Source organism: Ursus arctos, unplaced genomic scaffold, assembly GCF_023065955.2.
Source record: "Ursus arctos isolate Adak ecotype North America unplaced genomic scaffold, UrsArc2.0 scaffold_20, whole genome shotgun sequence".
In the NCBI taxonomy this organism is placed as follows: Eukaryota; Metazoa; Chordata; class Mammalia; order Carnivora; family Ursidae; genus Ursus; species Ursus arctos.
Genome location: NW_026622875.1, coordinates 51,979,497 through 51,995,038, shown reverse-complemented (window position 1 = coordinate 51,995,038; position 15,542 = coordinate 51,979,497). Strand labels below are relative to the sequence as shown.

Below are 15,542 nucleotides of genomic sequence, written 5' to 3'. Positions count from 1 at the left end.
ATGTCTTTTATGAATAATCTGTTTATGTACTTTGCCTATTTTCTTACGCTGTTGAAAAAGTTCTCTATCTTTTAAAAATATTTACATCTGGTCTACCATATGTGATCAAAATTTCCTTAGTTTTTCATTTGCTTTTTGATCTTAATGCTTCTTCCTTTGGGAACTTAATTCTTTGGTTGGATTGCCTCTATTTTACCATATTTCCCCTCTAGTTTTATTTTTTTATTTTTATTTTAATTCAATTAATTAACATATAATGTGTTATTGGTTTCAGAGGTACAGGTCTGTGATTCATCAGTCTTATATAATACCCAGTGCTCATTACATCACATACCTTCCTTAATGTCCATCACCCTGCTACCCCATCCCTTCACCCCCCTCCCCTCCAACAACCCTCAGTTTGTTTCCTATGATTAAGAGTCTCTTATGGTTTGTCTCCCTCTCTGGTTTCATCTTGTTTTATTTTTTCCTCTCCTCCCCTATGATCCCCTATAGTTTTAACCTCTTAATTGCTTTCCACTTCATCACTCTCTACTTCCTACTGAGAGAACATTTTCAGATGGTACCCCACTTCCTTTAATATTCTGAAGTTTCAATCCAATCTTTCACTGCTTCTAACATAGATTGAACTTAATGTGTATTGTCTGCAGTGTTTTCTTCTCAACCAACCCCCTTCCTCCCACAGAATGTTTACTTTGCCTCTCTTTATATCCTTTCTCCACCTCGAGATTCTCGCCTTAACACATCAAGGCTGAGTCTTCCTTCAACCCGTGGGATCCAAGAATAACTTTATTCTTTCAGACATATGCATATATTTCCCACAACATTTTTTAATGTTTGATAGTAATAGTTTTGATACTTTCACCCTGTGGTAAGCAGAACAACAACCCCATGTCCTAATCCCCAAAATTGAAAATGTTACCTTACATGGCAAGAAGGACTCTGCAGATGTGGTTGAGTTAAGGTTCTTGATATAGGAAATTATTCTGGATTATCCAGGTGAGCCCAGTGTCATCACAGGTCCTTAGAATAGGAAGACAAGAAGGCCAGAGTCAGAGAAGGAAATGTGAGGATAGAAGCTGAAGTCAGAGAGAGAGAAAGACTTGAAGATGTTATGCTGCTGACTTTGCAGATGGAGGAAGGATCCAGGAGCCAGGGAATGCCTCTTAGAAGCTGAAGGTAAGGAAACAGATTCTCTTAGAGCCTCTAGAAGAAATGCAGCCCACCCTTCACCTTGATTTGAGGACTTCTGATCTCCCAAACTGTAAGATAACTTTGTGTTGTTTTAAGCCACCAAATTAGTGGTAATTTGTTACAGCAACCAAAGGACACTAATCCAGATTTCATACAAAAGGGACTTTGCAGATGTGATTAAAGTTATGGGTCTCGTGATAGGGAGATGTCCTAGATTGTGTGGGCTGGCCATCTCCAATCACTTGAGCCCTTAAAAGCAGTGAGATATATCCAGCTGGAGTCAGAGAGAGATAACAGGAGAGGGCAGAAGAGAGATGAGGCAGAGGGGTAGGTCGGAGAGAGAATAAATGTGAGAAGGACTCAACCCACACTTACCGGATCTGAAGATACAGGAAGGGACCACAAGTCAGGGACTGCAAGCAGCCTCTAGAAGCTGAGGATGACCCCTGGCTGACAGCCAGCAAGGAAACCAGGACTTCGGTCCTATAACCTCAAGGAACTGGATTCAGCAACAGCTTAAATGAGCCTGGAATTAATCCTCTCTTAGAGAAAGGGAAGGAAGGAAGGAAGGAAGGAAGGAAGGAAGGAAGGAAGGAAGGAAAAGAATATGGCCCTGTTGACTCCTTGATTTTGGCCTTATGAACCCCAGAGCAGAGAAAACTAGCCAAGCCCACCAGATAACAGACCTACAAAAATCTAATGTAATAAATTGGGTTGTTGAAAGGCACTGAGTTTGTGGTACTTTGTTACAAAAGCAATAACTAACTATTACACATCTCAGATTACTCAAATTGAGTCAACATCGTAAGGCAGATTTTACTAACATAATGAGAGGTCTAGATACAGAGAAGTTCTGGGATTCATAATTCAGTAGCTTGATTCCATGGTTAGGGATCTAGATTCTTCCACCCTTATGCTCTGCCATCCTTGAAATATTAACCACCTTTTCTAGTGGTCACAGATGGCTGCAGCCACTCCAAGAATCCCTTCCAGATGAAGAAAGAAATTTTCTTCTTAATGTATCTCTTTTAAGAGGAAAACAAACTTTCCTAGAAGTCTCCTAGAATATGTTCCATCCTGTTTCATTAGCTGGAACTGAGTCTCGTGGGACTCACTAGCAAGGAGAATCGAAACAGACTTGGACAATTAGGATTCACCTGAGTCACACAGGGTAGGGATGGACAACCGAACAAAAGTCAGGGCTCTGCTGCATGGGAAAAGAACAGAAGGATTTACTTATCCTAGAACAAGGAGTGATTGATGCAGAGCAGAGGATTCCCCGCTGAAAGATGAGTGTATCAGAGTGGGTCCAACTCAGCATGCACTGAGAGTTTTTCCGGTATCCTCAGTTGGGGGAACAAGTAATCACACATGGCTCTTATGCTGACTTCTGTTATCTAAGAAGAGTTTATCCCATGTTGGTCTGCTGGGTCAAGTTAGGATTTGCCACTGTCACCATTGCTTTTTTCCCAACATTCTCAACTCCTGGAGCACATGCAAAGCTACTTCCTCCTTCATGCAAGATTCCATGGACTTTCTGTCTCCATTCCTGCTCTGTTTGATTTGTTGAGACCTTACCTCCCAGGAGACACTGGTGCCACCTAATGTGTCCCTACTTCCTGTCATTTCTTCTTCTTGGAGGACCACAGTTTCCAAATAAATGTAGAAAGAGACTCATTGATTAGGAGGAGGGTAGTGTAAGAAACAAAAGGTATATTTTGATTACATCAGAAAGTAGAGCCTGTAGTAAGAGAAAAGTGACTGCCCAGCTTTCTGCTCAAGACTGCCCAGCTTTCTGCTCAGGGCAGTTGCTGAATCTCTGCACCTGGGGCAGACCTTAGAGGAGGAGCTGTCTTTTAGGCTAGAAGATTCATCCTAGATCCAGCAGTACAACTTTCTTCAGTCATCAATTGAGTTGAGCTCCAGTAGTTGCAGGGAAATGCTTGTTAGCCTCCGGAATGACTGCCAGTCTCAGTGCCCAGTGTTAGGACATTCCTCCCTCCCACCCACTCTTTTCATAGGTATTTTGAGGGAAGTCTGAGTCCAGAACCTAGGCAAGAAATCTTTTCAAATAAAATGACTACTCATCATTTTAAGTGGCAGCCTATTTGAATGTTAATGAGTTCAGAGGAAAGACCAGAGAAATCTTAGATGTTATTAGCATATATGCTTCCAAAAGTGGGTTAGACTGTAGGACTTAAGCCAGGTAGGACCAAGAAGGGACTGAGCCAAGAGGGGCACAAAACTGGCAGGGAGCAGAATTTGGGGCAACATAGGAGAAGAAGCAGAGGGCTGGGGAGTGGGTCAGCAACCAGATATCAAATGGAGACAAAAATGGGGAAAATCTAGTCTGCTCCCACAGTCCTGAAGAACTAGGGGGAGTGAGAGCAGGAGGGTGGTAATGCCATAAATGCAGAAACCAAAGCAGAAACATGGGTGAGTGGTGGTATCATTACTAACAAACGCTAAGTGGGATGGCTGGGTGAGTGGGGGTATCATTAACAAACACTAAGTGGGACAGCTGGGTGGCTCAGTCAGTTGAGTGGCTGACTCAGTTTCGGATCAGGTCATGATCTCAGGGTCATGAGATCGAGCCCCTCATAGGGCTCCGTGCTCAGCAGGGAGTCGACTTCAGGGTAGGACTCTCTCTCTCCCTCTACTGTCCCCCCCTCCCTGCAAGTGCATACATGCTTGCTCTCTCTCTTTCTCTCAAAAAAAAAAAAAAAAAAAGAACACAAAGTCTGAGTGATGCCCAGGGGCCGGCAGTAGCCGGGCTGGATGGCTAGGTAAGCACTAGACTATTGGAGATGCTGTGTTGAGTATGGTGGGTGCGGCTGCTCTGTATGTGCTGCACCCACCTTGGTACTGAGATGCCCAGACCATGCCTGCCGTACACATGATGTCCCCTAGACAGTCGGCAATGCTGTCAGCAAGCAGGGTGGACAGGCCAGGGTTTGTCAGCAGTGGGAAGGAAATCAGTCCAGTCTTCAGAAGCCTGGCTGGCAAGAGAGCAAGAGGGCAGGAGGGAGAGAGGAAGGAAGGAAGAGAGGGAAGAAGGACATCAGGTAACAAGAGAAGAAGGGAGAGGAGAGAACAGGAGAGGAAAAAGAACCAGTTTATATAAATCTGGCCATCTCCTTCCTCCACTTAAAATCCTCTAACCTCCAACTGTTGGTTGGTACCAATAGTCATCTCTGCCTTTTTCCCACACGGCAGAGCCCTGATTTTTGTTCTCTTGTCTATGTCTACCTTCCACAACTCAAGTGAATCCTAATTGAATTGATTCTTGCTGGTGCTGATTTCAGTGGTTGGCCAGTGCCCCAGTTCCAGTCAGTGAGACAGGTCAGAAGGTCAGCAAAGGGACCCTTTTCCTCACGAGTTCAAAAATTCATTCAAAAATTGTTAATGATTTATATTGTCAGTTTACTAAATGTTGTTCACTAAATAATCGGTGATTAAAACACACAAGGCCCTTGCACTCAACACACAAGTAATTACTCAGTGAAATATCTGTCCTCCTCCTAGCTCTGCCCAGTGTTTGTTATTAATGAACTGCCTGCTCCTTGAGAGCAGGCATCTGCCTTTTTTCCCCCAGCTTCTGGAGTGGTAGCTAGCACATAGTAGACCCTCAATAAAAACTTGACAATGAATGAATGAATGAATGAATGAATGAATGAATGAATGCATAAAGTAGGGAATTAAGGGACCTCAGACACTTGGAGGTATCTCTTACATGGCCTGGCCGGTTAAACATTTGCTGGGATAATCAACTGTCTACTTTGTCTGGGGCTGAGGAATTTCCTGGGATATGGGACTTTTCAGTACAAAGATTGAGAAAGTCCCAGGCAAACCAACACAAGTTGGTCACCCTATTCATGGCCCTGCAAAGCAAAGGAGCTCCTCTGGTTCTCCCTTACCTCCCACCTGTCTCTACCCATAATTTTCGGGCTAATCTTTCCATTTCACCTTGAAATGAATTTAGCCGACACAACAACCAGGAGATGGGTGCACCCACCCAGTGAAATGAAAGGAAATGTCTCCAACCAGTTTATTGCTCCTTAAAATGACAGGTTCTCAAGCCTGGTGAGCTGTGTATTTGTACCACCAGAAATTTAAATCCTAGACCCTTCATTTCTGGAACGAGTACAAGCAGCTGAAGCCTATTTTCAATGCTTTATATTCATCTTTTTCAGCTTCCTTTAGCTTCCTCATCTGTTTACCCATTGTCTGCTGCCAAGACTGTCCAAGCAGTGCATGGTGGATACAGAACTCCTTGTCCTTTGGAAGGGCTCCCCAAATCAAATCACTACAGGAATGCCAACTAGGAGGTGCAGAAATCAATACATGCAACAAAGCATGAACATTTGTGCAAATTAGGCTCCTATTTTTGAGACACCTTCAAACAATTCTTCCATTGCCTCTACCAAGTTCTGCTTCTCTTCCACACCGAAATCTTGAGAGAGAAAGGGAAAAGAAAGGTTTGGAGTGCATATGGATATGCATCTAAACTGTCAGTGGGCTTTTGCTAGAGAGACTATTCATGTAAGTCAGGAAAACTCTGAAAATGACCCAAAAAGGTAATGGAGACCCAAACTGCAGTCGTTTGTTTGTTCTATGACTTAGGGTAGTGGCGTAAGGCTGTGACCTCTGGCCAGAATATCAGTTTTCTGATTCCTTGCCCATTGTTCTCCGTATTTGACATCAACATGATACAACATCTATGTGTATATACGTCAGTAAATTGTTTTCATGTTCATTTTTTATTTAAACATTTCAATTTACATTTTTTAAATAAGCATCTGAAACAAATCTGCACAAGGGAGCAGGTGTAAAGTTTTTTCACTGATGCAGATTGGTTGGACTAATAGCAAGGATTGTTGAATTGGGGGCACATTTCGATAAGGAAGAAAATTCCGTCTTTGTCAGGTTTTAAAGGTAAATCCTGCTCAGGACATTTTTATGGGTTTCTAGGACATATACTCCCTGCCCATCACTAGGGTCCCTTATCTGTGGTGTTTCTGGCACAGGCAATGACAGGTCTTAGCTTTTGAAAATCAGGTGGTTCACCCTTCTTTTGGCTCTAACAGGATCTAACATGCCCCCAAGACTATTTCTTTCTCACAGCTCACCTCTGGCCTTCAGGAAACAGTCACCACATCTTCTGTTCTTACAAATTAACTCCTCTTTGCTTCCCCACCTAAGCCTCTTTCCAGTCAAGCTTATCACACAGTTAAGTTTCTGAAACATGAACCAGAAACCAGCCCATTGTATGTCCCAAGGCTCAGGAGTCTCAAATGAAGCTCTTGTAAATGTTCTGTTAAAGCCCCTTATTCTATGTGATGTGGTTTCTGTTGATGCTCTCCCCACATCCCCTTCACTGGGTGGGTGCACCCATCTCCTGGTTGTTGTGTCGGCTAACAACTCAAAGCTGCCCATTATCCAGCCCTTCCATGGACCAAGAGCTGCCTCACCTGACAGGTCACACCTCTCGCACCCACATCAGCCAATTGCCAATGACTGACATGGGGCCCAAGAGGCCAGACCCCTTCCTCAAGGTGGGACCACCCCATGGGACACTTCATGCTCCAGAGCTCCCTGTAGGATCAGGCTGAGGCTCATCTCCAGCTGAGACCTCACCCTTGCTCAGCTCCTTCCCCTGTCCCCCATGATTCCCTCACTTCTCACCTCCTGAGAGCACACCATCAACAAGCCACTTCACAAGGATTCATGTCTCAGGCTCTGTTTCTAGGGAACCCAACCTAAGACATAACCTACTACCCATGGAAGCAGGTCAAGTGGGTGAAACTCACAACACGCTAGCAGATCTTTGCAAAAACCTCTCATGTCCCTCTGACCATATCCCCCCTTCATGCCCTTCACTGCCCTTTTCATTGAAAAGGGTATCCAAATAGATTTTAACCACTTTCTTTTTAAGTCCAGCACAGGTGAATGAGGGGAGGTATTAGCATCTGTTTGCTTTGCTAGGGGCCAGGAATGGAAAAGCTTCCTTTGACTTACTGATATGATACGTATAAACTTCCAAACACATGACAGGAGCCTGCTGAATGGTAGTTATTTGTCTGGATCTTTAAAACAATGTATTGAGGACTCATTGTATGCCACATGCTAGGTTCTCTGGTAAGCATTATATCATTCTATCCTCATAGTGACTCCTCAGGGGGACACAATATGATTAATCCCATTTTATCGATCTTCATTCATAAAACTTCATTCATAAAACTCAAAGCATTCAGCACCTGGGCCTAGTTCCAAACGCAGGTTCTGCCTAATATTTATTCAACCTTTTTCTTACAGAGCCAGTCTCCCCTTCTCCCCGCCACCTGAAACTGCTCTCCCTTTTCCAATTTGGTGCTCCTGGCCTCAGTCCACAGTGATTCAAGCAGCTCCTAATTTCTTACTTGTTGACACTTTGATGTTTTCTTCCTTGGCATTCAGATCTGCGTGACTTCTGAAGAGGAGCAGGACGGCTTTATCAGAGTCCTCAGTGGAAAGAAGAGAGGCCTCGTCCCCCTGGATGTCCTAGAAAACATCTGATTGCTGGCCCCTCCTGCTTTTGCAGTGGCTGGGCTCCGCTGCGATGCCTCATCTCACACTGTGTCCACGCAGAGGAGCTGCCACACTGACCCGCCTCCCGGGAAACAGACAAGACTCATGGATCTGAGACTGGGGTACCAGTCACGAGGCAGAGGGCCCATCCCGCAGCATTGCTGGGCTGCCCAAGGTGGGGTGAGGCTGAGAGAGCTGAGCGCCGTGCAGGTGGCTGCTGCGGCAGGGCGGTCCCTGAGGACTCACCTCATCCCCGTCCACGTGATGTAAGTTAGCCTGCTGGAGAGTGCTCCAGCTTGCAGTGTGGGCCCAGCGCAAGGCTCGGATCCCCACAGCCAAGTGTGATTCTGGTTCCAGACACGTGTCCCCAGTACTGGCCCATCCGCATCATCACATTTGCGGTCTCTGTGCAGAGCATCAGGAAGTCCTGCTTCCCAGCCCTCAACATGCGAGGGCTCCCCACAGCCCCCCTCACTTTGTGATTGCGCTGTCTCTTCTGTCCTCCGAGGGAGTCCTGGGGGTGCCATGAGATGAGGGATGAGTTGGTGGCACCAGTCACCAGAACCTGATCTGCCCAAAGGCGGGATTGGCAGTTCCTGCTGCTGTTCTAGTTACCAACAGAGGTGACAGAGAAGGAAATGAGGCACAGATACAGAGGGCAAAGTGGGAGTAAGGTGGGGCAGAGAGCCCGATTAATCGAAGATTATGCAGCCCCTTCAGTTAGGAAAGCATTCCCTGCAGAGATGAACCGGGGAAGAGAATGGGACGAAAAGTATCAGCGATGAGTCCATTTCATTTCACATCCTCTATACTAGGGGCAGCATTCTCTCTCATTCCACCCTGGAGGACCCCCTTTTGGAGGCTGAGCCCACCTTGGGGAGAACCAGAAACATGGAGGAGAACCAATAGCACCTTAGGAGAAAAGTAGCCAAATCAGAATCTATTCTTCTTTAGGGCAGTATATTATACCCTAGCAGATGTAAAATGGAAACGAATCCTTAATGCTTCATCCTTCAGAAAGTAGAGGAACTTGGGTCCTATTTAGCATCAAGTAGGGGAGTCTCTTACTCTATACTTGTACTAATGTTTACAAGCATTCAATATACTGTGAAGCCTTCCTCCACAAGCCTCCTCCTAGCAGTCAATTTTGCATCGATTACTTAGTCATTAATACGGTTAAACTTCAATTCACAATGACCTTGGAATCAATGTCAGCTCAATCTATTTTGTTACAGAGCAATAAAAGCATTAGAACAATTGGTTTTTAAAAGACTTAAGTGGGTGCATCTTATGCATGTAAGCATTATTTCCCAAACCCTAGTGTCATTAGTCTCCATTTATTTCTTTTGTGACTGCTCAGCATGATGTTGGGAGCTGAGATGGGAGCTGAGATGGGATGGCTGCTGGTTTCACAGTAGTTTGGATGCCTTACTATCATTTTAAAGCCAGCATCCAGAATTTCCTCTATCTCTGGTACAACCTGCAAAATTGAGTGTACAGAGTCAAGATGGGTTCTCCGAGAGCCAGGGTGGGTAGTATGACTGCCATTCTCTAAAATGGAATGCCAGAGTACAAAAACTCTCTGCCTCTAATTCAGTATTCCACTGAATAAAGACAATACCGTGGATGGAAGGAACATAGAAAATGTGTGTCCTGATCTCTTCTTTCTGGTAGAGTATCCACTGAAGCTTTTGGGTACAGTGGTATCATATCCTAGACAAACTTAACTTGCATTAAAAAATCAGTTTGCCTTTGGAAACTGAATAGAAGGAGGCTGCTGTAGCCAGCCCCCAAGGTGGTCCCCCAGTGGTCCCCACATCCTGATATTCTCACCTTTGTGTAGCCCACTCTCACAGTGAATCAGGACTGGTCTTATGTGACCAATAAAATACGTATAGCAGAAGTCATACTGCATGACATCTGAGGCTAGGCCAAAGAAGTCCTTGCACCTTCTGCCTTGCTCTCTGGGAACACTTGCCTTTGGAACCCTGAACCACCGTGTAAGTTTATCTACTCTGAGGCCACCATGCAGGAGAAGACCAGTGGACAGACCATGTGTGTCTGTAGCTGGGATCCCGGACATCACAGAACAGCAACCATCCCTGCTGGGCCTGCCCAAGTGATAGTTTTATGAACAAAATAAATATGGTTTGGTGGTTTTTAAGTCGCTAAGTTTTGGAGTGATTTGTTTTACAGAAATAGATATCTAGAACAGGGACTCATAATTTGAGCCAATGTTAGAAAGGAGAAAAAACACATATTCTGCACAATAAGGCCCAAAAGTTTTTACAAACATTATTGGTGGACAATGAACCCTCCCAATGCAAGATATCTAGTGTTCCTTAAAGATCTGGAGTTGGTTAGATATCAGAGAAAAAGCTGTTCCTCAGTGCAGATTGCCACGGATATTCACACACACACACACACACACACACACACACACACACACACACACACAGACTTTAGGAGCCATAGCATTTATTCTCCTCCTGCCTGTCTGCAGAAATGGAAAGAACAAGGGCATCTGTGAAGTTTTGAAGATTTCCAAAACTCAAGAAATGGGTGGGAGAAGATCCACAGTTTGGGAATGGGAGTCAGATGAAGGCCTCGGGAGACAGATTCTGGAGAGGGGCAGGGACAAGGAGGAAACGCTAACATGAAGGGGAAAAAAGGAGGCCTTAGGGGATATTCTTCATAATGTGAGAGAACAGCCTTGTGCCCCCTCACCTCCTCCCCCTGCCTACAACTAAGGGAGGGCACATATATAACTGAAACAGGGATGCTGTGCCCTATACTCCATCACCAGTGCTGTAGGACTTGGATTCTACCAAGGTGAATTTGAAGTGAAGAACTGATTAAACCTTCCTTGGGGCTTCAGGAGGTAAAGAATAGAACTTTTTTTACCCCATCACTAGCAGACAATGGAGACACCTTTACTGTGGGCTATGGGCTGCAAAGAGAGCCCATGTGTAGATGTCCAGCTGACTACTAGTAGGGTTGATTTCACAGACCACCTTCCTCCTCACCTCTACACACTAAACACACACACACATAAACACACCCCCATTGAGAAGAAGAGTTCAGCATCTGGGTTATATTTAAAGCAACCAATGAGATGGTACATGGTAGGCACTTATTAGAGCTAGTGTTCTTTGCTATTAAAGGGAGAAAAATAAAATCAGTGGGAGGGTCACAGTACATGTAAATAGTCTGGTGACAAGTACTGCTTAAAGGTAAAAAAGCAGCATGGAGATCCAAAAGCCAGTCCAGGTCACTGGCTACTCCAAGGAGAAGAGAGTCAGGAAGGAAACCTAGTGGTTAGCCTTAACCTAGAGGCCCGGGCAGCTGTAAAAAAAAGTGTTGTGTGCTCAAATAGCTTAGATTTAAATAAAATAAACCAGGCTTCTTTACTCAGGACTTCCCAGAGCCTTTAATTTCCTAATTTTCACAGTAAATCTGTAAAAGGGGAGCTAGATCCATGGAACACCCATTAGGATCAGCTAGACTATTCCAAGGCACATAGTTTGGAAAATGCTGTAGTAGAGAATTCTCATATAGTATTGTATCCATCGAATACCCTCTTTCTCTTCCTATGTCTCACTAAGATACCCATGAAATACTGAAAAGGACAAAAGTGCATAATCATAGTAAAAGTGGAGGCTGAAAGACAGTCTACTCTGGAATCGGTATTTAGGAAGTAGGAGAAAGCGGGACCTGTGTCTCCAAGGGTTGAAAAGCTCAGGAAGAAGAGTAGCGTTCTCATGCTCTAATGGCTTTAGCAAATACTGACCAGCAGGGTGTAGGCTGGTATAAATCCGGGAGTAAAAGAAAGTTCAACAGTGCCCAAAATAGCCTTCCCAGGAAACTGAGTGAGCAGGTGTGTTCCACAGCTTTAACACAAAACAAAAATCCTTACAAACAACTTGGATGAAAAAAAAAAATTAAAACTGGTTTCATGATATCCTGTCACGGTCTCTTAGATTTTGCTCGGTTGCTATTCTGTTGTGTGTTTGTAGAACATCTGGTGTTTTTGATTCTTAGAACATGTTTTCGTTTTCTTTTTTTTTTCTTTCTTTCTTCCAACAGGAGTTTTAAATAGTCCTCAATCTTCCCCTGGGTAATAGAAATGTAACTGTACCTCGAAACATTAACAAAATAATAGCAATTTATTTTATAGTTCCTTATTAAAAACAAAAAAGTAGGAGACTTTTTTATCATCTCACCATCAAGTTTAAACAGCTATCGAACATCTTCCCTGTGTTCATGGAGGTCAGGATGTACTGAAATCCTGAAAATACACCCTGGAAAGGTATAACACCTATTTCCAAGGAAAATGGTGGATCCTTTTTAGATTTCCTCCACTAGCCTCATTTACTCAGATTCTCGGGTTACACCTGACCCCATCTGTTTTTATGCATGGCAATATTTTTCTTTATCTTCTCCTTTTAAACAAGTTTCCTAAAAATTGTTTGCTTAGTTTACTTTCATTCTTTACTAAGGTAAAAAAAAAATCATCCAAGATTATGACTTTTCCTCTGAGTTCAGCTTTGACCACATGAAAGTGTTCCTATTTTCATTTATTTCTAAATACTCAATAATTAGAGTTTTGATTTTTCTCTTAGATTTTTATTTCGTGTGTGTGTGTGTGTGTGTGTGTGTGTGTGTGTGTGTGTGATTAGAACCATTGTGCATTGCGGTCAGAAAATATGATCCACGGTGTTTCTGCTTTGAGGAAATTAATTGGCATTCTGTGCTCTAACATATGAATAATCTTTAGAAATGTCCGAAGGATGCTGGTAAAAAAGAGAAGTCATGTCTGCAGTATATAAATTTTAATATGTATCTACCAAATAAACACTTGAAGTGTTCAGGTCATCTGTGCTCTCATTTATGATTACTAATGTGCTCCCTCAAAGACAAGAAAGTCAGGAGCAAGCAACAGTGGACTGAAATAAGGGACATCTTACAAGGACCTCCAATTGCTTGTTTGGTGCCAGCCCTTGGAGGGAGGAAATGCTCTTCACCACAGCTTCTCCTTTTACATTTAGGTTGAATCACTAAAGCCAGTTCTTAAGTAAACATTCTTTTTAACTCCCTGGAGGAAATTGTAAAGGACCCACTTTTAAATGAAGAGGTTCCAAAAATATTCTCAGAAAACTTTAATATTGGGTCAGGGAGTTTTGAGAGAAAAAAATTACAGTGAAATCAACAATCCACTGTTGGGCTAAGACCTCATCACAGCTCCAGTGTGTGCCGCCCACAAGACTGGGAAGGGTGGAAATCACATCATAAACTGATGAAATGTATTCATACTTAAGAGTCTAAATCTCAACATGGTGAATCACAAGCTGCTGGTTTCAAACATGGATGTTTCTTTGGGCATTAAGTGGTTGTCATTTTTGCAGTGAACTCAACAAATACTTGCTGGAATCTACTGGGAATGACTGTTGTCAAGCAAGTGATACTGAAAATGTATAATTAGTGCTACAATAGAGAAAGAACAGTGAACCGTAAGAATATGCTGGAACTATGCTGCTTCCATTAGGAACAGGGTCTACAAAAGTTCAAGCTTATCATGCCAAAAACTTTCTGGCTTTGCAAAGGTGATTTTAGACTGAAAGTGGTAAAGCTGCTTTTCAGTTCTCTCTTTTATAATTTACCAACACTTGAAGCACTCTAGTTTCACTAGAATTTATGGATGATGAAGGAGGATATTTTGTGGAGATAAGTTGTGTTAACCTTAAAAAATAAAACTGCCAGTTATTTTACCATCAAAAATAGATTTATTTAGGAACAGCAGAGAATTGTAATCCCAGATAAGCAAGCTATAATGCAAAGGAGAAGACTGCTCTTTTATAGAGGAAAGGGGGGGGGGGAAGTTGGGGAGGCTGTAATAAACAAAAATCCCATTGGAGGAAACCGGGAGTTCTAAGTATAGTGGTTTTTCATTGGCTGTCTATCATCATGACTGTTTGTCATTGGTTGAGCCATTGTTACCAGGGAAAGAGGAAGCTTCTTTCCTCCTGTTGGGATACTACGGTAGCATCCAGGTGCAAGATTCTGGCTCTTCCCGTTGGGTCTCCAACTGAGGAGTGTAGGGCATGACACCTTTCCCTGATGACCTCCCAACACCATTCTAAATAAGATTTCCTTTTACTAATTTTCTCAGATGAAGCAACATTTTGTAAAAGTGAGCCAGTTCTTTTTAACTTTTTAGTGTGCTTCCAGCAGGGTGCTCCCTTCAGGCTCTAGTATTGAGTGTTTGTGCAATATTAGCAGTATTAGTAGGAGATTGGGTGGGAGATGGAGGAGCTAGTGAGGAGGAGGGGACAGGGTTGGGTGAGCCATGGTGTGGTGATACAAGGAGGAGGCTGCTTGGTTATCTATGCCACCTCTTGTTCCAAAGAATATTTAGGTTCTTGATCTCATCTCCATAGAAATGCCCCAAGGAGAGAAAGCCATCAGGTAAGACCTCATCCATCCCACATCAATCTTGATGTCTAAGACCCTAGAAAAAATAATCCAGAGAATAATAAATTTTAAAACATCTTCAAAATGGAAACACAATAGAGACTTCTTCACAACAAGGGAAATAAGGATTTTTTTTTTTTTTAATCACAGACATCCTGTGATTTGGGCCAGATTCTTACCCTATACATGATGAACTTCACAAGAGTCTTACTGCTATAGGGAAACCATGAAACTGCTCACCCTAGTGCTGTGGTTGCTTTTCCCTCTTTCGATCACAGGGGGGAAAAAGGTAAAATCTTAAGTATTCAGAAATCAGTTTTATAGAATCTGTAACTCTTATAGACATGTGATATTAAAACCATAAAATTCAATGCAATGAAGCAGTGCAAGGCAAACCTTCTTGAGCCAGTGCTGGAAATAAAGAAACCCATGGGCTCTGGGGACCAGGAAATGTTATTTGTACCCAGGAGGATCAGACATCCAAGGAGTATCATGAACTCTGCGCAAAGGGTATTGGGTCAGTGAGTGTGCCAGGACTTGGCCAGGAAGGAAGGAGCAGGGAGCAGATGAGACTGCAGCTGGGGCCTCTGTAGAGTGAGGATGAAGCAGAAGCAGGCACTAAAGCATCACTAGCAAAGTGGCAGGGCTTTGCAGGCTCTATTTCTCAGAACTCTATGGGGGAGATCTGTGTTGGCAGAGGGAAGAAATTCTTTACTAGCCCTAGGAGTGTGAGACCCTCAGGAATGAGCTGAAGTAACAATAGATGGATATGATTTTTAAAAAGAGTAGATCCTGATATCCACAGGGCTTTACTTTTGCTCCTGGAGCCTGCAAGCTGGACCCCCACTGAGCCTCCTTGAACTTCAGAAGAGAACCTTTGGGCCCTACTCCAATGAGACCCATTGAGGACTTTTGACCTCCACACTGTAAAATAATAACTTTGTATTGTTTAAGCCACTAAGTTTGAAGTCATTTGTTTCAGCACCAATAGGAAACATATGGCATCACACTGCCACTTGGGAAGGTAGAGACATGATGGAGGAAATCTAACTGAATGTCATTGTTGCACCTTAAGAACATTGCCAAGGAGGACCAAAGCCTGCAAACACAGATTAGGAACGAAGAAAGAGCTCCCAAAACTCAGAAAAAGCCAACCAAAGAGAATGGGGGAAATGCAATAGTAAGGTAGTAATATGCAGCCAGTGTGGGAAGCTATTATTTCCTTTCCTGGATAGTAATAGACCAAACTAGTCTCTGGGGATGAGAAAAGTAAGAAAGATGCCTTAGTTTGGCCAGTAAGAGTGCATCCA

General features: G+C 43.4%; 1 protein-coding gene across 10 annotated transcripts in view; it reads left to right on the top strand.

Annotated features, from left to right (window-relative positions):
- The window catches only part of STAC (SH3 and cysteine rich domain), a 147,348-nt gene extending 137,420 nt beyond the window's left edge, over positions 1-9,928 (top strand). For 8 of the 10 annotated variants that reach the window (XM_044383281.3, XM_057315907.1, XM_044383279.3 and 5 more), the window contains one exon: positions 7,651-9,928. In XM_044383281.3, coding sequence (XP_044239216.1) covers positions 7,651-7,749 — 99 coding nt within the window. In that variant the 3' untranslated portion in view covers positions 7,750-9,928. Of the gene's footprint in view, positions 1-1,132; positions 1,180-7,650 lie in introns of those variants that run through there. The other 2 variants (XM_044383280.3, XM_057315910.1) reach the window with 1 other exon arrangement.
- Positions 9,929-15,542: the final 5,614 nt, after the last annotated feature.